General features: G+C 32.0%; 1 protein-coding gene across 1 annotated transcript in view; it reads right to left on the reverse strand.

The window, feature by feature from the left end:
* The window catches only part of LOC124354919 (S phase cyclin A-associated protein in the endoplasmic reticulum), a 117,397-nt gene that overhangs the window by 57,377 nt on the left and 33,457 nt on the right, over nt 1–26,563 (reverse strand). Inside the window, exons 9-15 of the mRNA XM_046805727.1 lie at nt 20,413–20,551; nt 18,173–18,290; nt 7,576–7,650; nt 2,847–3,073; nt 2,024–2,236; nt 1,359–1,475; nt 1,050–1,159 (exon numbers count right to left, since the gene is read on the reverse strand). Coding sequence (XP_046661683.1) covers nt 1,050–1,159; nt 1,359–1,475; nt 2,024–2,236; nt 2,847–3,073; nt 7,576–7,650; nt 18,173–18,290; nt 20,413–20,551 — 999 coding nt within the window. The remainder of the gene's footprint in view (nt 1–1,049; nt 1,160–1,358; nt 1,476–2,023; nt 2,237–2,846; nt 3,074–7,575; nt 7,651–18,172; nt 18,291–20,412; nt 20,552–26,563) is intronic.

Genomic DNA, 26,563 nt, shown 5'->3' on the forward strand with positions numbered 1-26,563 from the left:
GTGAGGTTGCATGTGTGACAATGGCAACTGAAAAACGTGTTTGAGTTTCTCTGCAACAAAAACTTGAAATGTTGCAACGATTGGACCATGTTATTAAGATAGCCTCTGAGTTGGGTGTAGGGGTGACTATGGTAAAGGACTGGAAGAAAATCGTAAATATCTGGAAGTGTACTCAACAACAGTCAAGACAGATGATGCGTTATAAAGCAGAAAAATTTTGAAAAAACTAAAACTGGAACTTTTTGATGAAGCGTTATGGATTTGGTTTTGTCAGGAAAGTCACAAAGGAACACCATTGTCAGGACCCATCATAAAGGAAAAAGCCATAAAATTTGCATGAAAAGTTAGAGGGTGATTTACAAAAGGTTTAGTACTAGTGAAGGGTAACTACATAAATAGAAATTGCGTCATGGTATAAGAAATGTTATAATTTTGTGGGAGAAAAACTCTTAGCTGATCATAATGCTGCTAAAGAATTTAAAGAAAAATTTGAGAAGTTGGTCATAGAACAGAAACTTGTACCTAAACAAGTCTACAATGAAATTAAATGGGCCTAAATTACAAAATGCTTCCAAAAACCAGTATTGCTGCTAAAAATGAGCCTGTGTTACGAAAAAAGCTTACTAAAGACAGACTCACAATTACAACTTGTAGCAATGTCGCAGGAAGCCACAAATTGCCATTATTCGTCATAGGGAAATCTAAAGAAGCCAAGAACGTTTTAAAAAGCTAAACATGGCAACACTTTCAGTTTTCTATTGTAATCAATCATCTGCTATGATTACCTGTTCATACTGTTTTACTCTTAGATAACGCTCCCAGTCACCCCTCTGAATCTAAACTAAAAAGGAAACATCAAGGCTTCATTTTTACCGCCCCGCATTACATCTGTAATACAGCCTATGGGTTAGGGCATCATTTTTTTTAAGCCGAGTTCTTCCTCTTTCTACATAAATGCTCATACATAAACTATCCTATCTATGTAAACCTTAAAGTATTACTGCAGTACAAGATAAAAAGTGTATAGAAATAAATTAAATGTAACACACCTTGCTTTTTCTCTGGCCAATTCCTGTCTTTCTTTCTCTTTCTCTTGTTGTTCTCGTCCAATACGCTCCTCTTTTTTCCTTCTTCTCTCTTGCATTTTTTCTAGTTTTTCCTAGCCAAACCAGACATGTAAGATATTAGACAAATAAGAGTAAGACATCTTAAATATTTTGTTAAACTACGAGCCAGCCTGCAACAAAATTTGAACTACTTCAATTTTACATTATTCACTTAAAATACTTTTAATTTTAGTTAACAGACTAAAATGTACTTGTATCAACATTAACAGCACAATATGTCATCTAACAAACCTGTCTTTCAGCTTCCAAAATACGCCTTCTTTCTTCCACAGCTGCTTCCTTGGCAGCCTTCTCTTCTTGCCTCCTTTGTCGCTCCTCCAGAATACCTTGAAGTCGCTCTTGTTGCTCCTATAAAATTATAATACAAAATATGAAACTGTGAAACTGTTGATTGGCTTGGATTATTTAACACGCTCACGGCGACTTGTACACCATCGGGTGCACGTGATCTTTTACAACTACCTTACACAACAAACCGGACTTTCGTAAAGCGTATCATGTGCCCGATGGGATACACATTATTATGAATTTCCTTATGAGTGTTTTTAATGTTTGTCTGTTTTTTAGGTTTGTAAAATATGAGCACATGCTTAAAGAAATACCTCAGACTATTGTGTACCCCATTATGTGCACAACTGCTTATTTTTTTAAGTAAATACATTTTTAGAAACCCCTTAGGATATAGAAACATTGAAAAAACATATTGAAATAATTTTGTTAGTACAAAACTGCAAATCCGACATACCTTTCTCCTTATACTTACGACGTTTAATATAAAAAAATAGTGGTTTTTTGGCATAATTATTAAAAAATGCGATGGCATATAAAAAAAATCCGAAAATTAGCCGTTGACATGTACATGTTAAGTATAAAAATAAACAAATAAACGTCCTCACCTGACACAAAGCCATAAAGTCATGCCGTTTGTTCTGTGCCTCTAGCTCATTGATGAAGGCGATCTCACGCAGCTTCTCCTCCTCATCATGAGCTTTGCGTTGTATACTGCGCAGGTGTGATGCACGATTTTCCTCTGCTCTCTTCAATTTATCCGCTAGTCTCTTCTTCCGTTCTACCAGTAATTGTGCTTGAGCCATCTTCACTTCTTCCACCTGGTTTGAAACCAGATTATTTCAATATTCCGTAACATTTGTACATGTATGTGTTTATATATATATATATATATATATATATACATTATTCTTAAATATTTACAACCTGATAAGATGGCAGTCAATAATCCAGCACTCTCCATTTTTTTAAATGTAACACTGCTGAAATATTTTTTAGCCTTTTATGTAACAATAATTATGTTATTCTGTGGTGTCTGTTCATTCTTTACTGTGATGCAGTTTTTTTTTTTTTAGTAAAATAATAAACTTTATTAAGTTAATTATAATGAAAACTATTTGTGTAGTTTCAGGTATATACTTAGGATATATATTATATGGTGAAGAACGCATAGTTTTTTCTATGAGTTGACTGCTATTTCAATAAATATGATATGTGGTTGAAACAGTATTTTATTTTGTTTCTTTTAAATAACGTACAGCTATGCTGTTTATATAGCTTAAGCTACTTGCTGTTAGCAGCTTATGCTCTTAACGCGTAGTAGATATTTAACTTTTCTAAAATAACATTAGGCTTATTAATAATATTATATAGCTTAAAGATTGTGGGATGGTTTGAGTCCTTGGATAATGGAGAGCATCTAAACTGTACCTTATTCAAGAGCTCCCTCATCTTGGCACTCTTGTCATGCAGCAGCTGCTCCCGCTTCTGGTGGGCACTGGCCTGACGCGCATGGTGGCGCTGGATCGTGTCAGGCAACGGGCGCCGACGTGACGGGGATGACAACTTCTGGTGAAGTTCCAGTGCTCGCCCAGGGTGTCGGGCTACTAGTTCCTCCAGCTGCTCCAGGGTGTTTAGGCGTTCAGACATAGGCAAACCTGCACAAACCACAAAACTATTCACCTGCACAAACAGATGGGCTACCACATAAGGTAATCTAACGTCTGATTGGTTCACGGATTCATGAGCAGGTAGAGAAAAGAAATTATGTACCATGTACAAATAGTTTTAGATCGCTCTGAGCCATGAGCACAAGCAGTTCACTCTCGACTATCACCAAAATTGGATAGCCGTGGAACCATTCACCACTAGTGAAATGCGGCCACATGAAGATCAGGAAATTTACAGTGTCGTGAGTTGTTCATTTTATAAAAAAGATTTTATTACATTTTCAAATTAAATTCAGGAGATTTGTTATATTTTAAAATATTAACATTAAATTTGTGCATGAGCAAACTATAGTGAAATTTAATTTTTCTGGGTATCTCAAGTGACAAAATTAATAGATTGAACTTGTTTTAAAATTAAGTACTTTCTTTCATATTTCGTTCATAAAAAAGACTTCATGTATTCAATTAATGAACATCATGAGTATAGGACAGGAAGGTAAGGCGTTTAAGATGTGAACAAATAATGAAGGTGAACAGTCTTACTAAAGTGATGATTTAAAAAACAGTAGTGAAACTATTCAAGTAGGCCCAATTGTCCCTGATATGATGAAAAGACAAGAGGTGATAATCTTGTGGAATTTATAGAAGTCATAATTAAAGACCTAAATCAGAAAATAGACAAAGTTGTGAAGACTCAAATATTAGAAAGTGGATGAAGTGGGGCAAAAATAGTGAGGACTTAGGGAAATAAATGCATAAAAATAATGAACAATTGAAAAAAATATGAATAATATAAGAAATGATTTTAAAAATTGAAATGGCAGAAGCCAAGAGAGAAATAAGGAATGATCTAAATATAGACTAGAATATTTTAATGGAGCTATAAATAAATTGAAGGAGGGGTTGAGGCTGTACTTGACAAAAAGAAATAAATAAAAGTGAAAGGACTAAACTTAAGTCAGAGAACATCAGAAGTAAAGACTGAAGAACAAAAGGGAGGAGGATATAATAGAGATGGGAAAAGACTTTACAAGTTGAGGATGGTCATAAAAACTTGACTGTAGGTTAAAGAAGGTGAATAAAAAACTCAAAAAATGTATGACTTATACACTGAAGTAGAAGAACTTAGAGAAAATAAGTTCATGGCAGACAGTAGCCTAGTCAATATGGAGGAGATGAGTAATAAAATGGAAAGATCTCTGACCAAAAATATAAATGAGAAGGTAGAAAGTGTTGTAAACAAAAAATCTGAACTTGAAGATATGATGAAATATCAGAATATGTTACAGACAAGATTAACGTAGCATATGAACACAGAAATATTACTAATCAAACTAAAAACTGTGTGCATCCAATCTAATTGCTTGAAGCAGGCAAAAAATATGTTGAAAAAAAAAACAAGGAAACCTAGAACATGTATTACTAGGACTTTCAGATACCAATAATAGTAAAATATATGAAAAATTAGGCTGTAAAATAAGTCAGACATCAAGTCCATAACTGGAAGAACTTTGGACAATTCTACAGAAATTTCAAAGAAAAAGGTTGGTCTATAGAACAGAAGAAGTTTGAGAAAGAACTTATAGACATTACTTTATAAAAACCCCATTTAAGTGTAAAGAATGCAAATGGTGTAGTTGAATCTGACCCCAAAATAATAGCAAATGTATTCAATAACTATTTCTCTACAATAGCTAATGACTTTGAGGTTGGATATTGACAAAGATAAAATATTTTTACAGAATGCAAACATCCAAATAGATTTTATAAAGGATAAATTTATAACCAATTCAATTTCTTATAACCTAAGTAAAAACCACTATTAATGAAGCTGAGTGCTCGTAAAACCCCAGGATATAACTTATAACACTAATTCTGGTAAAAATATAGCAAATATACTGTAGATCATTTGGTTTATTTTAGTTAATTTTAGCCTGTAACCAGCAGAGTTCCTGAGTTATTGAAGAATGCTATTATTCCACTTCATAAAAAATCTTATAGGCAAATTCTGAGTAATTTTCAACCAATATATAACATTACTTCCAACATTCCCAAAGATATTTGACAAAATTATGAAGATTTGGTTAGAAAGGTTTTTGGAAAAAAAGTTTTTTTAACCAAACTTTTTTAACTAAAATCAGTTTGGCTTCCAAGAAAGCATTAAAACACAGATAATGCTAAATGCCAATTACAGGATTGCTTTGTTGCCAATTATAGTATTGTTATTTAATGTGTTGTAAATTGTTTGTAAAAAGGTTATCTTATATTTTGGTTTTTTTTATATTTTATGAAGGAATGAATGATTTTGGTGCCAGAATGTTTGTGGAAATTGATTGTGTCATGAAAGCCTTCAATACAGATCACTCAATTTTCTTACAACAAAATGTTTAAAGCCCCACTACTCAGAGGAAGTGCTTATCGATGGTTTAAATCTTACCTCACTGAGCAGAATCTGAGACGATTTTAGCAAGGAAGTCTCAGATTATCTATGGCATTACACAGGGGTCTATATTATCTGAGCCTCTTTTCCTTATTTACATTAATAGCTTATGAGAGATAAGTTCTAAGGTACTTAAACAGCTTTTGCTAGTAACATTTCACAATTTTACAGATCAAACTCTATTTCCAGGAATTGAAAAATGTATACAAAATGATATAAATCTACTGAGAATTTTGTTTACAGATAATTTCATAATGAGCTCCAAGCTCAAACATTGGTGTTTAATTTGGTTGCTAAAAATAAAGTAAATCTATCACTGAAATACCATGTGTTGTCCATTTGAATTATGTAAAGAATAAAATACACTTGATTTGTTATCTAATCACACCTTGTTGTGCTGATTTACTAAGAATGTTATATTTTGTCTTCATTAATTCTAAAATAGATTATACTATAACTTTATGGGCGGCACCTAGACTGAAAACAATTATAATTAAACAAAAACTATATTTACAAGTAATAAACAAAAGTCAAAAAACAGACCACACTTTGCCCATACAGTATTTAGAAAGCTTATCATATTACAGTTGAAAAATGTATATATTTATTAAGTATTAAAAGTTTGCTATAATTTTAGTAACAAACAGCAAAATGATATATGTAACACCAATATGGGTCTGAGAAATAGATTAAATGCTTACTTGCCGAGACCTAAGGTCACTTAGGTCATAAATTCTTTAAGAATCTTGCACAAAGATTTTATAATTTTTTACCAAATAACAAAAACTAACACAGAATGTAAAAACTTTAACTTTCACCAAAACATTTAATCATAAATTTTAAAATTTGAGATGGTTTCAGCAACATGAGTAATAACCACTGAAACTATTTCATTCCAATAAAAAAATCCCACATCATCGGTTACTTTCCAAACAAAAACTCCCCCTAAGCACATTAAACACTAACTTTACATTTTTCATTACAAGGAATGATTAACAATATAACCTAAACCAGCATTTACTTTGTCCCAAAATTGACAATGATCATATTGACAATGACAATGATATTTTTGAAATGATCATATCATTTGTACAATAAGATAACCAGAGCAATATATAAAATTAGATATCTGAGGGATTGTGTTCCCATAAAGTATATAGCAAATTTGTACTTTGCTATTTTTGTTATTGACCTATGATATTTTATGGGACAATGCCCATAAAATAACTATCTCTGAGAAACATTATTCGTACAATAACATTTTACTTTATTTAGAACATTGTAAACAGATTTTCAAAACACCTTCCAATTTTGACAGTTATAAATCAGTATATCCTTGAATGCCTAAGTTAAAACAAACTGAGTTTTTCGAAACTAACTCTCTAACAACCATGTACATAGCTACAATATCAAAGCACTCACATACATACTTTGTGCACTCAACAGACTGGCTTTTGCTCAATATTTATTTATACAGATCAGTAGGTATAGCTTTGTTAAATGAAATGAATCTTGATACGCTTCATGTGCCTATAGGCTGATATAAAACAGCACTTCATGCTTGGTTGGTGGACAACCCTTTTTATAGTCTTGATGAACATTTTTTGAATGTACATAAATTAAATTTTAATATAGGATAGTCTATTTTTAACTTTAATATAATTTTAAGTAAAAATATGCTTTGTTAGTAACTATATTATTTTATACTGATATATCATTTGGCTTTATTAGTTTAGATACAAATATATATATACCTATCTATCAAATGTTATAACAATACAACATTTCACAGTTTTTTTATAATGATCTTTAGTTAAATATCACTGTTTCAAGAAATGGTACCATTTATTGAAATTCTAGCAGGGTTTTTTTATTATTCTGTTTAGTCCGTGAATAACTGCCAACTTATTGATTGATCACCAATCCGCTCAGATCCCTTTTACTGTGCGATGAATTGTTCATAGTACAATGTACTGGTCCTATGGTAAACAATGAAAGCTTCATTAGAGATTATTTTTAGACAACTATATGAGAAAGGAAAATAACTTACCCTTTGCACTAGTATCCATTGCCATCAGCTCTTCAAGCTTCTCCAGGGTGTCCATCTGGTCAGCCCAGGACAATTCTACCAACACGAAATTAAGGGTCACTTACAAACACTTTTTTTCACTGACAAGAATTTTCTATGCCAACTCACTGATACTTTTTGCCATCAACTACTTTTTTATGCCTGGTTAATTTGGAGGAAATATTCCTCTTTCTCCATGACTAATTGAATTGAAAAATACAATTTTAATTGTTAAATAGAGATTAATATAGGATCCGTCAAACAGCTCCCTGATTGCTTGTAATCCATTCATTGTTCAGTTTTAGTGCACAATGACGGTTGCTTATGGTTTGCTACGCTTCTTTGTTTGATTGATTGTGTTCAAGTGCTGACATTGGTTGTTATACTATTATGTGTTTTACTTTACAAGTAGGCAAAATGTGAATAATGTACAACTTATATTGGCTATATTTTTCAAAATAATTCACCAACGATATGTCTCAGTATCTTGGTGAATAGTACACACCCTTGCTCTATGCTGACGACACCATGCTGCTTCTAAATTAAAAGAAACCTGATGACATTGAACTCTTCCTATACTGCTCTTAACATGGCATATCAGTATTGCTTAGGAAATGATTTGGCTGTTAATCCTTCTAAAACCAAACAATTGAGGTTTGGAAGACAGGGAGCAGATATACCAATTCTCTCTTGTATAGAACGGACACCCAAGCAAAATACCCTGGGATGACAATAGATGGAAACCTCACCTGGACACCACATCTTTACAATATTAGTAACAAATTGAACACTGGCCCGTACGTTATAAAGCAAATAAAATCAATAAGTGACGATCATAAAGGTAAAACAGCATACTTTTCTCTCTTTAAGGCATATTTTTGATAATAGTTTGGGGTATTTCTGTTATAAATTTGAAAAGTATCCTTGTCTTGCAAAAAAAGGCCATTACGATCCTCACTGCCCTCCACAGCCAAGAACCCTATAGAGAAACTTGTAAAGCACAGAAGGTCATGACAGCAGTTGTACTTTACATTCAGGAATTAATATGTATGTTGACGGTGAAGTTCTATCAAAACTGAATAGCATACACTAACACAACACAAGACGTGCCACAAAGTACATTCTACCCAACCACCATCTTAGATTGTTTGAGAAAAATATGAGAAAAAATCTTTTTAAATGGGTAGAAAACTGTTCAGCCATCTCCCCCAGGACCTGTGTTGTAAGAGTGGGAAAGCTTTGAAGACTTCACTATACAGATGGCTTCTAAAACGACCCTACTATAGCCTGCAGGAATTCCTACTAAATACAGTTTGACAATGCCACAATTATTGTACTTTTATTTCGACGATATTTGTAATCTTAAGCATGATACATAAAGATGGTTCTGAGCCTATAAATATTCTGTAGCGTAAAAATTAGAGAACATACTCTTTCTATAAAAACAGTTTTGAATTTTAATGCAATAAAATAGAAAATATTAATTTTAGTTGAGTGGGTAATGTTTTAAAATTGTAAAAAATTATAATTTTACTGCATAGACAAATTTTATAAAAGAAATTATAAATTCTGTTGAAATTCAGGTATTGGACTGAAATTTGAAAATAATATAACCAAATATTAGTAGAATAGACAGCAAACCGACTGGTAAAGTTAACATATTATTTCCCCATAGCTAGTAATGTTTAATTTTTTAATTTTTATTTTATTTCCGAAAATAAACAAAATATATAAGTCCATAAACATTTTGTACCTATAGAATAGAAAGAATAAGAAATAAATCAACATCAAAATTGACATCCTAGCTATAAGCATTACTGAGTTACAATCATACTGATAAAATTATACAAAATGTCTCAAATTCTTTTTGGCTAGTAACTCTAGTTCTTGACCAATCTCTTAAAGAGTTCAAGTAAACTGTTGTGTTGGTTATATTCGGTACATTCTTGTTATTCATTGACAATTGCACAAATTTTTCCATAATAATAGAACCATCAATTTATATTGTATTATTATACATTAGTTTGGAAGGTAAAAAAATGTCCTGGTAAAAATGATAACCCATTCATTTTATCCTGAAATTATTACAAATACAGTTCAAAATAACATGCCTTTTATTTTGATAAGTTATGACCAAATAATGTTGCTTTATTTTTGAACTCTATTTGGAGTATCTATTATTTGTACTAACTTAACATAATTTAAACTTTATTAATTTTATTTCTTAGATACATAAGTATGTTCAATTTACTCTGCTCTAAATAATACATAAACAATAAAAGTTGACCTGTTATTTTAAAAGTACATAAGTTAATAAATCAAAAGTAATAAGACCATACAGTTACCAATTGTGTTACAAAAACTTTCAAGAAACTTACATTTTTACCGTTATTTATATTTAGTAAGTTCACATTTGTACATTTTAATATTTATATGGGCATAACAAGTAATAAAATGTTTAGCATAAACATGTTACAGAGTGAATATATTTTGACGTGACAACGTCTTAAATTAGGTTGCGGCTCGGAGTCACTCATGAAAAAGTGTAACGCCCGGTAACGTTACGATGCCCGTCCAGTGGGTCCGCCGCACGGGATAAAGCAGATAACTGTGGGTCCGCCGCACGGGATAAAGCAGATAACTATGTTTATTCGTGAAAATGTGGAGTGCTTAGATTCGTCATTTACAACAACTACAACAATAAAGGTAAATAATTGTACACTGATATTTCATTATCGTAAACTATGATTGATTGATTAATTGTTAGATTGACACAAAAGTTGAGAAACTGAGTTTATAGTTATGTCATACTATTGACAAATGTTGATAGTGTTAAGTGAATTATTAGTTTAAATCACTCTGCAATCAATCGTAATTCAGTCGATTGAGAAGAAACAGCGCGTATTGCTAGTCAAACATTTAAAATAACAAATTATAACCTCTAACCTGTCATAACAGTGCGACCAAACAAACGAACTAAACCGACCAATCACCACGCGCGGAGTTAGAATTTAACTGTGTTTAGCAAGAATTTCAAATTCCAATTTTAGTAAATGTTTTATTCAACTTTACCATTTACAATAACAAATTTTAATTAATTTCAAATTATGTACAATGTTTTAGTAAACAAAATATATTTCTATAGTTAAAATTTGTGCAATTCTTATTTTCATTCAATTCCTTGTTCCTATTGTGCAATTTAATAATATTCATATCAATAAATATTCTACCGAGAAAAAGACGTTGTCACGTAAAATCTTCGCCCGTAAAACCGACTTTACAGGCAACCATAATTTTTTTAATTTAATCCCTGGTGAAAACATATGTGCAACACACACGAAACAAATCAATATGACTGATAAAAAGTTAGAATTATTCTATTTTTAAGCTAAATGTTTTAATTCAAGAGTAATTGAATAACTTAATAAGGGAATAGAAATATTTAATATTTTGTTTTAAAGTTTCTAAAATAAAACTTCTTAAAATTTCTCAGTTCCATTAAAAATTAAAAGCTACCTGTATAATAGGCCATGAAAACAGGTTTGACTCACCATAACCGATGCCATTTCTAGTTACGAGGGTAACATAAAAACTTAACATGGTTGCAAGAATTTAAAGTCTGATACAAAAATTCAAATGACCAAACCAAACCACTCCAATGGCCAACAATGCAAAACTGGTCCCGATAAACACTGAGAAAGGCCTACCACTGAAGACTAAGCCCAAGTGAGCATAAATAGCAACAACCCTTTAGCCCACTAAATGGCTAATTATGACTCATCCTCTAGGGGACTTTCGCCAAAGGAATGTTGCAATTGCAGTGAATGTTGGAATGTGGGCTCCAAGACCCTTCCACTTCAGTGAGCACAACCCTTCCATCTTATCTTACTCATTGATTCACTGGACTGTGTTTAGATAGCTGTACTGTTAAATACTGTTTCATGATAATGACAAAGGAAGTGATAATATACAGTAAGACAATAATGTTGTCCAACCACAACATGATTCATTGTTGTAATTGCATTAGCTAATGTACAAAAGATAATAGACCACTAATATTAGTAACCAAACAATATTTTCATTCAAAGAAAGTTGAAATGAAAAAAATCTGTTCTTGCACAAAATATGGAAATAAACTAAAATTCATAAGACATACAATGAGGTAAGAGAGTAAAAAGTAAAATCTACTCAATAGAATTAGCTGAATTATTGCCTAGACTTAATGTGTTTCTATATCTTGATGAACCTTATAATACTGTAATTTGATATTGGACTAATAAATCATTTAACATAAACTATTTGGGAAGTTAATAAACAAGAGCTAATTCTAAGTATTTTATTCCGTCCGTAACAAAAGTAGAATCTACATGGAAGTTACATCTTAAGGTCAAGATACAATTAAGTTTTGCTTCTATCAAATATCAGATCTACTGATAGCATAAGAGAGAACTAAATTTTCACTACACTATTATTTATACCCTTTGTTGGAAAGGAAATTTTTGTTATACTGCACTGTACTTGCAATAGTTTTTAAATACGCTTTTAGAGTACTAACATACTTTTCAGATACTGAAAATTAAATTATTCTCACTCTAGTAGGAAAAATTATTTTCCGAACTCCAGTGTATTTGAAATTAGAAGGAAATATCAGTTTGTATTAAATTAACATTTACCTCAAGTATTAAAAATTGGAGTTATATTTTTTCAGTTTAAGTAGCTAATAATTATTCATTTTCATCATAAAGATTTCAAATAAAAGTCTGTTAAGAAATTTTTTTACAATTCATTGTACTACAACAATAAGTACCATACATTACATCTCAGAAAGTTTCCTCTTAGTTTTGCACTATTGTTATATGCTCTCAAATAAGGCAAAGTTTCTGGTTTCTTAAGTGTAAGTAGTATGATAATTTTTTCCAAGAACACCAAACAAAAAAACATTGTTTGTTTTGTTATTTTTTTCTGCAGTACACTGTAAGGTTCCATTTTGTTTTAAAATATTTCAATTTTATTTAATTAAATATTATTATTTAATAAGATAATTTCAACAAATGTATAGGTATTTCATTTCAACCACTACATATTTACTATTTTTCAGATTTAATACTAGTTTTTCCATTTTTTCTATTGTCATTAGTTTTAACTCATCTATAATAGTTTTTATTTTACATTCTCTTCTTTGGTTTACATTATTTTTATTACTTTGTAGGATGTAAAATTTAGTGATTGAACTATGTTGTCAAAGTGTTAGTTAAAACTGTTGGCTATACAATAGGATTTATTTCTGCATTGATCACATTCAATTAAATGTAAAGTTGTTCTTTATTCTATTCTATACTATTCTATACTCTATTCTTAACTGACTACATAGCTTTTGATTCATTATTAGATTTATGTATAAGTTTATCATTAGCCATTATCTTAGCTCTATTTACTACTGTACTAAATGTCTTTTTATATTGTTTTACACATAACTTAAAACTAACATCAGTGCTACTTGTGTTCCACTAAAATTGTTATTGCTTATGTAGTCCAGACCTTTTTGGAATTTTTGTTGAATTTCTATATATCAAGGAAACACATTCATCCAATGTTAAAATAAAAATTCACAGAAAACATACATATTCTCATCAACAGAACCTTCTAATTAGATAACTTTTTTAATGTAGTCATGAAATTTATTTAAAAAAAAAAAAACAATTAAATTTCTTCTAGATAAAAGTGTTATTATGTTCTTTTTTTACTTTGTAGGAAGTGTCATTAAGAGTGAATTATGATCTGACAAAGATGTATCAATATGATTGTATTGTGTCTAAAATTTCCATTAGTTAGTATGTTACTAATGTAGCTAATAGTATTAGGGATTATTCTGTAGGATATCTATTATTAATTTTAAAACCAAACTGATTCACAATATTTGAAAAGGTATCAGATAAACTGTCAGACTTAAGTAAACTTATGTTAAAATCTAAGGCAATTAATATTTTTTTTGTGTAACATTTCTCTTTGTTTCATAAATAAGGTTTTTAATTTATTAAGGAACAACTTTGTAACATTGTAGCCAGGTATTCTGTACAATGCCACCACAATACAATTTAGTAAGTTCATTTCAATAAAAGAACCCTTAAAAATTAACTCTTTTCTTTTAGAGTTGTTAGGTTGTGCCTAACACCGGCTTTTAAGTCACTGTGAAGGAGAACACAAGATTCTCTACGTAATCTATCTCTAAAAGAGGAACGTTGGGCAGTCTATTTAAAAGATAGCAGTTGGTTTTGTTAATGTTATATTTAATTAGAGAAATAATTTTCATATTTAATTCACAAGTTAAAATAAAAAGTTTAAGATCATTAAATTAATTAGTTAATACTTACATATTGTATTGGAGCAGTACAGAAGGTCTTAAATTAGTATAAGTATTTTGAACTATCTTAGAACCAATCTTTTCCTTAGCTTTCAAAACTAGTTTCACCCAGGTTCACAAGGACTACTGGGTAGATGATGGTGACTGGCGGTCCGGAAGCATTGTGGTCTGAGAAGATATGGGATTAGGTTGTGGAAGTGTACTGTCCAAGTTTAAGTAGTATCTAGCCTGTCTGGAGAAATATATGCTATAACTAGGGGGTAGTTAGTACTGCCTGTTTATTCATTTCACTGAATGGCTTTAGTCAATTGACCGGTACAGTATTTTTCAAGATATTTAAATTCTTCTAAATTTTTAATCTTAGTAGTAGCATAGTATTTCAGGTCTACTGGTTTTTTTACACCTTAACCAATAATCTAAATGTAACATGGTACAATTTTATTCAGGAGTTGCAGTAAAATTTGAGAATCCAAAAATGTTTTAACTCGTTCATACATGTACTTTACTAGCACTCAGGCAATCATTATTATAATGTAGTATTTATTTGATATTATAAATTTTATATCTGTTCTGGACTTGAGAACCCAATTATGTATTTCCCATTGTACGGAACCTCAAATATTTCCGAATTAAAACTAGAAATCCAGTCTTATATATGAAATAAGACTAAACATACTTTTAAAATTAAAAGTTTGTGTACACTCAAATGTTATATATATATAAAAAATGTTTTATTATTTAAATGATTTAAACTTAACCCTCGTAATGTTAATCGACAGAATTTTGTCGTCTTTTTCCATTTTTGTAGTGTTAACTAACAAAATTTTGTAAATCAAACATTCCATTACTTCTTATAATATACTCTGGAACGTATCAATTTGATTCATGAAACATTGGATTTGGGAAGAATAATGTTACTAAAGTTATATTCCTCTTTGTTATTATGGTTGTGATTTAGCAAGTTGATTATTTCAAACATAAAAGAAAATGTATGTTTGTTGTGACCGCTATCTTGCCGGCATTGTTTACTTTTACTTTTGTGCCAAGCCATGCATAGCTATAAGTTTTAGTAGTTTTATTAATGTTTTAGTGTCATATGAAATGGGTAGTGTGCTGTTGAATATTACAATTGTGCAATTAAATATATTTTAAGAGTAAAGAAATATATTTTTACTGAAATATGTTTGATAAATTATTATCAGCTCTGGGTAGGCTATTGGAAAATGACTTGGCTAAAATTAATTTCATGAAGTTTGTTTTTGTTTTTCACTCACTAAACGTTATTTCCAGCACTCTTTTTGGTTCTGAAGTAACAATTTAGTCTTAGTAAATAGATAATTTTCACAACCACATATGTATTTACCGCAATTAGCTTGGTTACATATGATAGCGGTTTTGATCATTATACGATCATTGTTTGTCACATTCATATGGTCATTTGAGTTACCCATGTAGTTGTGAAATAAAAATTTAGTCTTGGCGAGATTTCAGTAATAATAAAAAGTATTGTTCTAAAATATTGGTGATAAAATAGTGATTTACTGTGGGATACGCCTAAGTGATGGATCATGTTCTGACCTCAAGTGATTTACTGTGGGATACGCCTAAGTGATGGATCATGTTCTGACCTCAAGTGATTTACTGTGGGATACGCCTAAGTGATGGATCATGTTCTGACCTCAAGTGATTTACTGTGGGATACGCCTAAGTGATGGATCATGTTCTGACCTCAAGTGATTTCAGGGAACTGGTGGAGTAGGTCTCAAAAAGTGAATCTACTGATGGGTGAGACAATATAGACAATATCTTAGTGAAATCATATTATATTGATATTCATGTTTGATATGATGTTTTATTATTCATTCTAATTCAGCAATAATACTTGAATAAAGGTAAAAAGTACCTTTTTTATACTTTTCAAAACAAAATAAGTTATGGAATTTATTTTATTCCTGATGTATTATTTATTTCATTCTGAGTAAAAAAATTATATATTCATGTACAACTGTTTTAGCAAAACTTGTATTACCAAACTCTTATATATACACCTGATTTTCATAATTTATGTGCATAAAAGCTTTGTTTTATAGCTTTATTATGGTTTTATAAATACGTTTAAAGTTATGATTTTCTGAAACTAGATGAAATTCCACAGAAAATGGTTATTTCACATTTACATTATTTATTTCCAGAATAAAAATTAAATAATAGCTCATCTTCAGTGATGATACTGTTACTTAGAGAAGTTCTTCTTTGTTTTGATGATTTTCACTACTTTCAGACAACAATAGAGTACAAAAAAATCATAAACTTTAATGCAGCTCTTTTCGACTCATTAGGCATTTTAGGATATTACAAAACCTAATCTTTTCAAACAACTATTGTATAACATTTATTTGCTTACAGGCTATTGAAACAATGTTTCTAAAAGCCAAGAATTTACCCTTTCCAATAACGACACACGATCGTGTCAAACATAAACTCACAACTAAGAATTTTGACAAACATATACAGTAATTTTGCATGTTCGGCAACTACATGAACAAATCAGTATCAGAAATGTGAATGTCAAAGTTTAAAATTTTTTTAATGACAAATTTATGGAACTATAGAATGTTTTATGGTATAATCTGAAATCTTGGATCTTAATCTTTAAATTAACATATGTTTTAGTTCAAACAAAGTAAAATTAGACTTGCTGTGAGAGATCATATTACAACATAGTTAATGCATCGAAAATAGCTTAGTGACATTTGAAAATGTAGTTAATGTGTCAATCTTAAAGCCAGTTTCAGGGTTAACACTTTGTACCCTGGGCCCTTAATACATGTTTCGGCGTGGCTCCCTGTGGGTTTTATGATGATTTTAAAAAGTTCTATGTTATTACAGTAATTATGTTATAAACTCATACTATATATCTTTTTAAAGATAAAGATACATACTGTTTTTAATGTATACAAATATAAAGTTTATTTTCAAAATAAAATTATTACATAATATTAAATGTTATGTAAAAAAATACAAAAAAAGTTTTTGCTACATAGCTTGATAGTTCAGGTAGTTCGCCTTAGTGTGGTAATTTTTTAAAGCACAATGGTCTGAATGAAATACAGGATCTCGCACATTTTCGTTTAGATCGTTCATAAAATCAATATTTGGTCCCAGGCGTGTATCAAAATCATCGTAATTTTCCGACTCGGAGTTAAACAAAAGATCGCGAATTGCATCACTTTTGATTTCATCACCCATATTATTTAAACTAGAAAATAATAAGTAAAGAATATAAAAGAAAATCAACGGAAAGTCGAGAAGAAAGAACAAAGCGAGTGTAAATACAAAACAAAACACACGGATAACCTCACATTGCTTATATTTGCCTTTACTTCATTCAGTAAGAAACTAAAGTTCTGATTTTTTCAAACAGTTAAATTCACATTTAGAATACATTATAATAACATTTGCTTCAGTATTTGTCAGCAAGATTTGTAGAAAACTTAGTAAGGCATCACTAAGACTCACAACAAAACACAACGTGAAACACTACAAAGCAAAATGACAGTACCGACGATCAGCCGCGGCGCCTACGATCAGCTGTCTAGACTCGCTTGTAATATGACGATAAATATACGTATTTCATTACTAAAACGTGACCCAGGGATCTCAAAACCAACAAATACGAACTTAGACAACCAATGAACATAATAAAAATGTTTTAATTCTAAAATAAGATGACTGAGCTAAATAATACAATTAAATAACACGACCCAAGGTATACTCGGGCGCCGGTAGCAGGCGTTGCCGACGCGGCCCGACCTATACTCGGGCTCAGGGTACAAGGTGTTAATAATGCAAATATTAATCTTTATATTATTCAGAACAAAAGAATATATATATCTGAATAGTAAATGAATAATTGAATAGTAAAAAGTAAGGCTCTGTGGTGTAGTGGTAGCACACTCCTCGGCAAGTGAGAGATCCGGGTTCGAGTCCCGGCGGAGCAATTACTTATAACATGTTTATTGAAATTATAAATATATATACTTTAATAAAAGAAAAAAATATAAGAGAAACGTGATTCATAGACAAATTAAAAACCAGAGCTTACACATCCTTATCCAATATTACAAAAAAGTTTTTTTTGTTAACGTGTAACATTAACAACCAATCTATACAACTTACATAAAATAAACTTAAATAAAATTTATGATATGTACTTACGATCACAAACATTCTCATAAGATGCTTTAAGAGCAGTGATCCTGCAGTTGGTGTCTTCCTCTTCATTGCCCAATGTAGCTTCACTGTCTGTCTCAGCATCATCTGTTTCTGTGTCTACCTAGCGGTCGAACATGTATGTAGTCATCAGTATTTTACTGACTTAACCAACAACACACATGTACATAACACTCAACACAGCTCAAGAATGTACAATAAAAGATTACATTGTTTTAATTAGAATATGCCTGTGCAGCAAAAATGTGATCAGAACTGCCCCACCTCCACCAACCAGCTGATGTAATGTGTGTCACAGCAAAAAAATGCACTATTAAAATCATATAAGGCAGCTTACCTCATCATTATTTGTATTAAAGAGAATTAACCCTTCACATGCCACTAATGAATTCCATAATTTTCCTTTAATGCCAAGAGATCTATAAAATATTTTCGTCTCTAAGTTTAAAGCAAATTTTTATTATAAACATGCTATAATAGGTAAACACAAAAAAATATACAACAGGGAATTTTAGTTAAGATCAGCAAATTTATTGATACAAATCTAAAAATAACTATTTAGCATACTATTAATTTTGATCTTAATTCAAATTCATGGTACAATTTAACAAAACTGAAAAATTACATAAACGACTAATAATTAGAGCATTTTTTATCTAAGGTTCTGTAGATAATGATTATCATCTTATCATCTAAACAGACAGGATATATTTGGTTATGGCTCTGTAGGACTCACAAAAAAGATGAGCAGTTGGATAGAGCTAAAAAAAGGATGCCCCCTCCCCCTGCCGCAGAATGTACGTCATCTAAAAATACTTTCTTGTCAACCGCAAAAAGCATGAAATGTATCCCTGCCATTACAAAGACTTTTCATGAACTAAAATCTCTCCAAGAGACACAATGTAAAATTTGGAACACACAATATATTCCACCAATAGGGGTTGTCCAACGAGTAACCTAGCAAACTTCTCAGATCATTTCCTCTCATCAAAATAATTAAAAAAGTTCATATAAACATGTGTCCGAAAACGCTTTGTTAGCGAGCTATGGCTAGTGAAATATTTTACCAGAATTTTTAGGAAAGGACACAAATAAAGCAAATCTGATGTTTTTATGGCTTAAGGATAGTTGTTAAATTTATTGGATTTGATGTAAAATTAATTTAAAAATTGAATAAAATACATCCCAGACCTGTAAGACGACCTATTTCTTAGATATCAGACAAAATGTGTAAAATTCTGTCACGTAAAACAACGTAAGACATGCTTTGTTTATATTTGAAATACATTAACTTCATTAAATGGGTAATAAGCACAAACTTTTAAAAAAAAACTTGTAGAGAATTTAATTCCAAAGAGAATAATGTAAAGTAGGCTAGTAATAAACAAACATTAAGTTTAAAAAATTAATGCTTAATTAACATATACAAAAAAATAAGACAGAAAATGCAATATCTGTTTATTAAATGAACGTTCTTCGTAAAAACAAAACATTTTAATTGCTTGTCTTTGCTAATCTTTTATTCCAATTTTCATACCTTATAATAGCATTCAAAATGATTTCCCTGATAATTTATGTACAATCTAGTGCATTTAACGAAACCACGTGTAGCTTTTCTGTTAGCATCTCAGTCATTCTTAAGTAGTTTACAAGCGTGTAGAATTCGGATTAATAACTATTCTTTGGAATTAACTGGTCCAGCATATAAAAGATGCTTTAAATGACTCCAAAGGTAGTTATCCAAGGAATTTAAATCAGGGGACCTAGGAGGCCAATTAATTGGTCAACCTCAACCAATCTATCTGCCTGGAAAACTTGCACAAGTGCTCTAAGTGCAAGTTTGTAATGGAACAATTTTCCTCACTTGTGACACTAATTAATAAATTGCAAGTACAAATTATTTTTTTTTATTTCTGTTTTCAAAACTTTAAAACAACAAAAGTTTTAATTAGAGACCATATATGTTAATGAATCAAGTCTTTGACTACAATAACTATTATTTATAAGTATACTGTCACAAAGAGATATGTTGTCCTACCAATCTCTATTAATCAGGAAGGTTTTGTAGTTATTTTTGTTGTCTATATTGGCTTAGATAGAATTCAAAAAGAGAACAAATTGTAAAAATGTATCTATTTCAAAATTAAATAAAAAAAATGAGTAAAATATCTTAATCTGAATAAATTTAAAAAGCATTTTAGGAAAAGTGAAAAAGTTGTAGCTACCTCAATTTCTGCCTTTTCCAAGTCTTGTATTTCTTTAGTCAACATTTTTTCCTCTTCGTACAGCTCCATGCTTTTTCTCAGATCTTCCTCATTCATTCTTTCATCTTCAGATGATAAGATGTCCATAAATTTGTCTATTCTGGTATGACAAACTATAATCAGTATTTGAATGCTTAAAATACAACATAAACTCAATAATGATACAACTTGCTGTGGCATGAGACGTTACTGCTGTTCACACATTGTATTTGGATTTTTGAAAGGTAGCTCTGAACATAAATAATTATTGTTTAATCCTAGAGCCACTACGCTTCTCGACCGAGACGCTTAGGTCGCACATTCTTTATTGCAGTTACAATTACATAAAATAAGTTTTACATATTGTATCATATATCGTTGTGTTCAGTGAAAATTGTAATCTTATAATTATATGTAGAAATATATTTTTAGTTCCACAGAAATCCATGTTGGCAGCACTAATAATTTGCAATGGCTGGACGGCCATTTATATATTTATAGAAGTAACTTCAATATTTGTATTTATATTTTTGTATTATAGGTTTTTTAGCAATGTAAATGTACATATTCTAAATCTACTTTACATTTGGAGTATTATGAGTGTTTTAAAACTGACATAGTCCACAAGGAGAAAAACCTTTATTTCTTTGAAGGCTGGTTTATCAGCTCTTGAGGAGAGCTACAGATCCTTGTACACTTTCTGCCAGGATTCCTTTTAACGTCAGCAGATGAAATGTGCAGTGCCAACACACTCGGTCCATCCCAGTTCGGGCATAGACGAGTGTTTACATCTGTCAGTGCATGATAGATCTTTATCTTCAACAAACCATGTCCGGAAGCCCCCAATGTACGCAATAGTGCGACCTAAAGAGCAAACAGTGGAAGAATTCTACCTTCAGCATATTGAATTCTTCAAGTCTTTGGGGGGAAGCGGGGTGGTAGGAGGTCCACGAGTCGTATCAGACTTCCTGTTGGCTTCTTGAGACTTGATTTTGGGCAATCGCGCGTGCATCATCGTTTGCAAAACCTGTTTCTACAAGCCATTTTTTAGATTCAACCAAAAGGAAAAAACACAGACAGTAACAAATGTACAAGAGGAAATGCACGAAACCGGTAGTAGACCAAGCGAGCACTTCTCAAAACTGACTATTTTTTACCAAAACACGGACCGGATAAGCAACAAAATAGACAGAATAAACCATCTTCTTCTTTCTCTGAACCCGGACGTGGTTGTTCTAACGGAGCATGGCCAATCTCGTGAAAAAATAACTAACACTAAACTTGCTAATTTCTCACTGGTGGCAGCATTTGGCAGAGATCATCATATCAAGGGTGGAGTAGCTATATACAGTAGCACCAATTTAACGAATGAAATTTCAAATCTGGAATTGGAAAACCACAGCATACCCCTTATATGTGAGATCGCGGCTATAAAACTTTGTTTGACCAACTCTAGAGGTTTGTGTATTTTAGGAGTCTACCGACCTCCAACAAACTGCCTTGATAATACAAGACAGGCCCTCGACCTTCTTGCTTATGTTTTGGAAACACTTCCAGCAACAAACTCTCAAACCTTAATTGTTGGAGATATAAATATAGACAACCTGCGATCTTCAACTGAAAACAATTTGCTGCACGAACTACTGGCCTCCTTCAATATGAGGCGTATTCTTCTACCAGCAACCAGGGTGACCCCCACTTCGGCAACATCAATCGATGTGGTCTGCACAAACTTGAGCCCAGACCATCTGAAAGTGCGTGTGTTGCAGACTGGGATCTCAGATCATTCCGGACAGCTTTGCTCACTCTATGTGCCAACTTCTTTCAATAATCCAATCATCTCTACCTACAGGAACACAAACTTGACAAACCTTATCCTTCTAAAAAAAATTATTGGCAGAAGAATCGTGGGAGAATGTCAAGAGTACTAACGATGTCAATGAGGCACATGACAATCTATTAAGAAATCTTACCTTAATCCTCAACCACACATGCCCATCCAAACAATCAAGATGCAATAGAAAAAAAAGAGTATTCTATGATGCGGAAGCCAGAAGGCTTAAGCGTTGTTTCTTGGAGGCCAACAACAGGTATCTTTTAACCGGGAGCCAAGAGGACAAACTTACAGCAAATGCCTGCAAGAAATCTTATGATCTCAAGTTGGGGAATCTTCGACGCACGTATAGCATAAATCACATCATGACTGCTGACAATAAGAGTAAGGCCATCTGGGACATAATAAACAGTGAGCGGAAATAGAATAAGGCCCTGCAACCTCAAATAAAGTCCTTAATTGTGGAAGACAAGGAATTGGAGGATGCCATGGACATTGCGCACCACTTCAACCATTACTTCACAACCATCGCTGAAGAATCACTCGCACAGTTGTTGGTGCTAGGAATCTATCTGCACTTCCTAACAGCCCAGCGTGTCATGAAAATTCTAGACTTCATGAGTTTAGACCTACTGACGGTCTGGAACTGGCTAAAATTACAGATTCCATGAAACCGAAGTCATCTGCAGGACTGGACGAAATATCACCCAAAATCGTCAAGTTCTGCAAAGAAGAACTGTTGTGTCCTCTCATGCACCTTACCAATCTGTCACTTTCTCAAGGGTTATTTCCTACACAACTGAAAACAGCTAAGGTCTTCCCCCTGCACAAGCGCGGAAAAAAGAATGAAATGAAGAATTACCGACCCATTTCCCTGATTCCCACCTTCTCCAAAATTATCGAAAGGGTGGTGTTGGCAATACTCTTCCAGCATCTAAACGCAAACAGCCTACTTACGAAGAGCCAACATGGGTTTGTAAAGGAGAGATCAACTGTGACAGGGCTTGTGGAACTGGTGAAGGCAATCATAGACAATCTTGAAGAGGGAAAAAATGTCACTGGAATCTTCATGGACCTAAGCAAAGCGTTTGACTGCTTGGGCCATGAACTTATTCTTGCAAAGTTGAACTCCCTGGGAATCTGTGGTAGAGCCCATCACTGGTTTGCCAGTTACTTAGAGGACAGGTCTCAGATAGTTTAAATTACTAATGCCTACAGAGGAGAAACCTGCAGAGTCCGATCCTCTCCACTCAATGTTTCAAGGGGTGTGCGTCAGGGTTCAGTCTTGGGACCAGTAATTTTTATAATGTTCACGAACGACTTCCCCTCGTGCATCAGACCCTTTGGGGAATGCTTCATGTACGCTGACGATACTGTCATCCTATCATCTGACAGTTCCGTGGAGAGTCTCGAGATTGACTCCTTTGTTGCAGTTAATGTGGCAGTCGACTACTGCAACAATAACGACCTGGTCTTCAATGAAGAAAAAACAGTGCAGCTTGTATTTGGTCACAAGAATGAAGAGATTGCTGTTTTACCAAGTCTCCGGACCATGAACCACATCAAGCATTTGGGAGTTACCATTGATGTCAATCTTTCTTGGCAAGACCACGTCGACATCCTCTGCAGGAAGCTGAGCAGCGCCTTATTCACCCTGAGAAGAACCCTGGCAGTCAGTTCAATGGAGTCAGCAAGAATTGCTTACCACGCCCTCATGGCTGGCTTGGGAATGCGAGACAGTAGCAGGACTGCGTTCCGAGATTTGGGAATTTTAACAGTGGTTTCGAGCTACATCCTGGCTGCAGTAATGTCTGCATGCTCAAGAGGCGTACGTAGACACGCTGAAGTCCATCGGCATAACACTCGCTTTGCCATGGACCTTCCTTCACACCGTTCTGCGCTCTTTGAAAAGCGACCAGCATACAGCGGAGCCAAGTTTTTCAATGTTCTACCCAAAGAACTGAAGAGCCTAGATTACCCTAAGATGAAGTCTCCTCTCAGGAAGTGGCTGTCACAACGACCCTTCTACTCTGTAAATGAGTTAATCTCTTGGAGAGACAGGGATATTTTGTGTTAACTCATAACTAAAATATCTTTGTTTTGTATTTTCAATGACGATTTATGAAATTTTGCACATTGACCCCTGTCAAATCCTAATGATTTTGAATAAAGACCTCTCTCTCTCTCTCTCTCTCTTTGAATGCAAACGTTTTTTTCAAATTTTGGATTTTTGCAAACCTTGGACTTAATTAACATACACAACATTTGTGGTTTTATTTTTTTACAAATCGTTAGTCCTTTTTTAACTTACATTAAAACATAAAACCAATATTTAAGACTTTTTATTGTTTTGTGAGGCCTTTTGATAGCGAGGCTATCTTCTTCAGACACATCACAAAAGTAAATACAAAAAGTAAATTTGATTTTTAATATAATTAAACATATGTGATTTATATTAATTTGTCCTGTGTGGCGTAGTGTGTAAATACAATTAAATTATCACTGGTATTATACTACATAAATTTTGAATGCTATTTTTGTAATCTTCATTTAAGTAGTATTGAATTTTGGTCCATCTTCTTGATTTAATAAATCTTCTGTGTTTGTTTGATTAATGTAATATGACTCCCATGCATTTAATGTGGGAGCAATGTTCTTTATATCGTGTATGAATTTTTCTTCTTGTTTGTCCAATGTATTTTTTGGTGCAGTCATCACATTTAATTTGGTATATACCTCATTTATTAATAATTTCTTCGTCATCTTTTGGATTTTTCACTTTGTTCTTCAAGTGACTTGTTGTTTTATATGTGACATTTTTATTTCTAAGTTTTTTTAATGATTTTTGTACATCTTTTGATATATTTGTCCATGTAGTACTAATCCAATTCGTGTTTGTGTCTTTAATAGGTAAAAGTGTTGTCTTTGACTTTTTGTCATGTTTCTTTTTTAGCTTTTTTAAATATATGTTCGACTAAATCTGTTTTATATCCATTAAAAACGGCAACATCTTTTATATACTGAAGTTCTTTTTTAAATTTTTCTTGTGATAGAGGAGTGTTTAATAATCTATATATCAATGAATGGAAGACTGCTCGATTTTGTGTTGGTGGATGATTTGAGTCATTTGTTATAAAACGATTAGTGTGTGTTGGTTTACGATATATATATAGAATTCTAATCGCTTTGAAATTGTGTTTTTTATTACTAAAATATCTAAAAATGGAAGTGAGTTGTTGGATTCAATTTCATGAGTAAATTTAATGCTGGAGTAAAATGAATTTAGGTGATTTATTAAGTTATTAAGGTTTTCATTTTTGTTGAACACTGCAAATATATCGTCAACATATTGAATCCAAATTCTTGGAAAGTATGGTAGAGATTGTTTAACTAAAATTTCAAAGTGACTCGTGAAAATATTTGCAATGGAGCATGACAAAGGATTTCCCATTGCTGTTCCATCAGTTTGAAAATAAAATAAGTTTTTGAATTGAAAACAATTTTGATTCATACATAGATTAATTAGAAGCATGAACTCAACTTCTTTGCTTGATAAATGTATAGACTGAAGCCAATCTTGTATTAAGAGAATCGTAGTGTTCATAGGTACGTTAGGATATAGAGAAGTAACATCAAAATATACTAAGTACTCATCATCTTCAATTTCAATATTTTTTACTAAATTTAAAAATTCATATCTGTTTTTTATTGCTAATGAAGGAAATTGTGGTAGCTCTTTAAGTCTGGTTTGCAACCATTTAGACAGTAAATATGTTGGAGAATTTATTGATGACACTATAGGTCTCATTTCCTTTCCAGGTTTGTGAACTTTCGGTAAACAGTATAATCGAGGTAGAATGGGGTTTGCTATTATAAGCTTTCTACATATTTCACTATTGATTACTATTTTACATTGTCTCATAGACTCTGAAATTGAATGGGTAAATTTTGAAAGTGGATTTTTTGTTGAAAGTTTGTAGGGTCCTTTACTTAACATACTGTTTACTCTTTCATAATAATCGTCTTGATTCAAGATTACTATTGAATTTCATTTGTCTGATTTAAAATAAAAAACATTTTTATTTTTATTTTGTAACTTGTGTAATACGTCTTTATTTTTCTTATCTTCGTTTCGGAATGTTAGTTTTTTAGAACTATTTAAGCCATTGTGAATTACAAGTTACTCCTTGTAATTCACAGAAAATAAATATATACACACAATATACCATGTATTATATATAATACATAGTATATTGTGTAGTGTTTTTAATTTTTCAAAAATCCCTCGTAAAAATGCAA

The sequence above is a fragment of the Homalodisca vitripennis genome, chromosome 2 (genome assembly GCF_021130785.1).
Source record: "Homalodisca vitripennis isolate AUS2020 chromosome 2, UT_GWSS_2.1, whole genome shotgun sequence".
Taxonomy (NCBI): domain Eukaryota; kingdom Metazoa; phylum Arthropoda; class Insecta; order Hemiptera; family Cicadellidae; genus Homalodisca; species Homalodisca vitripennis.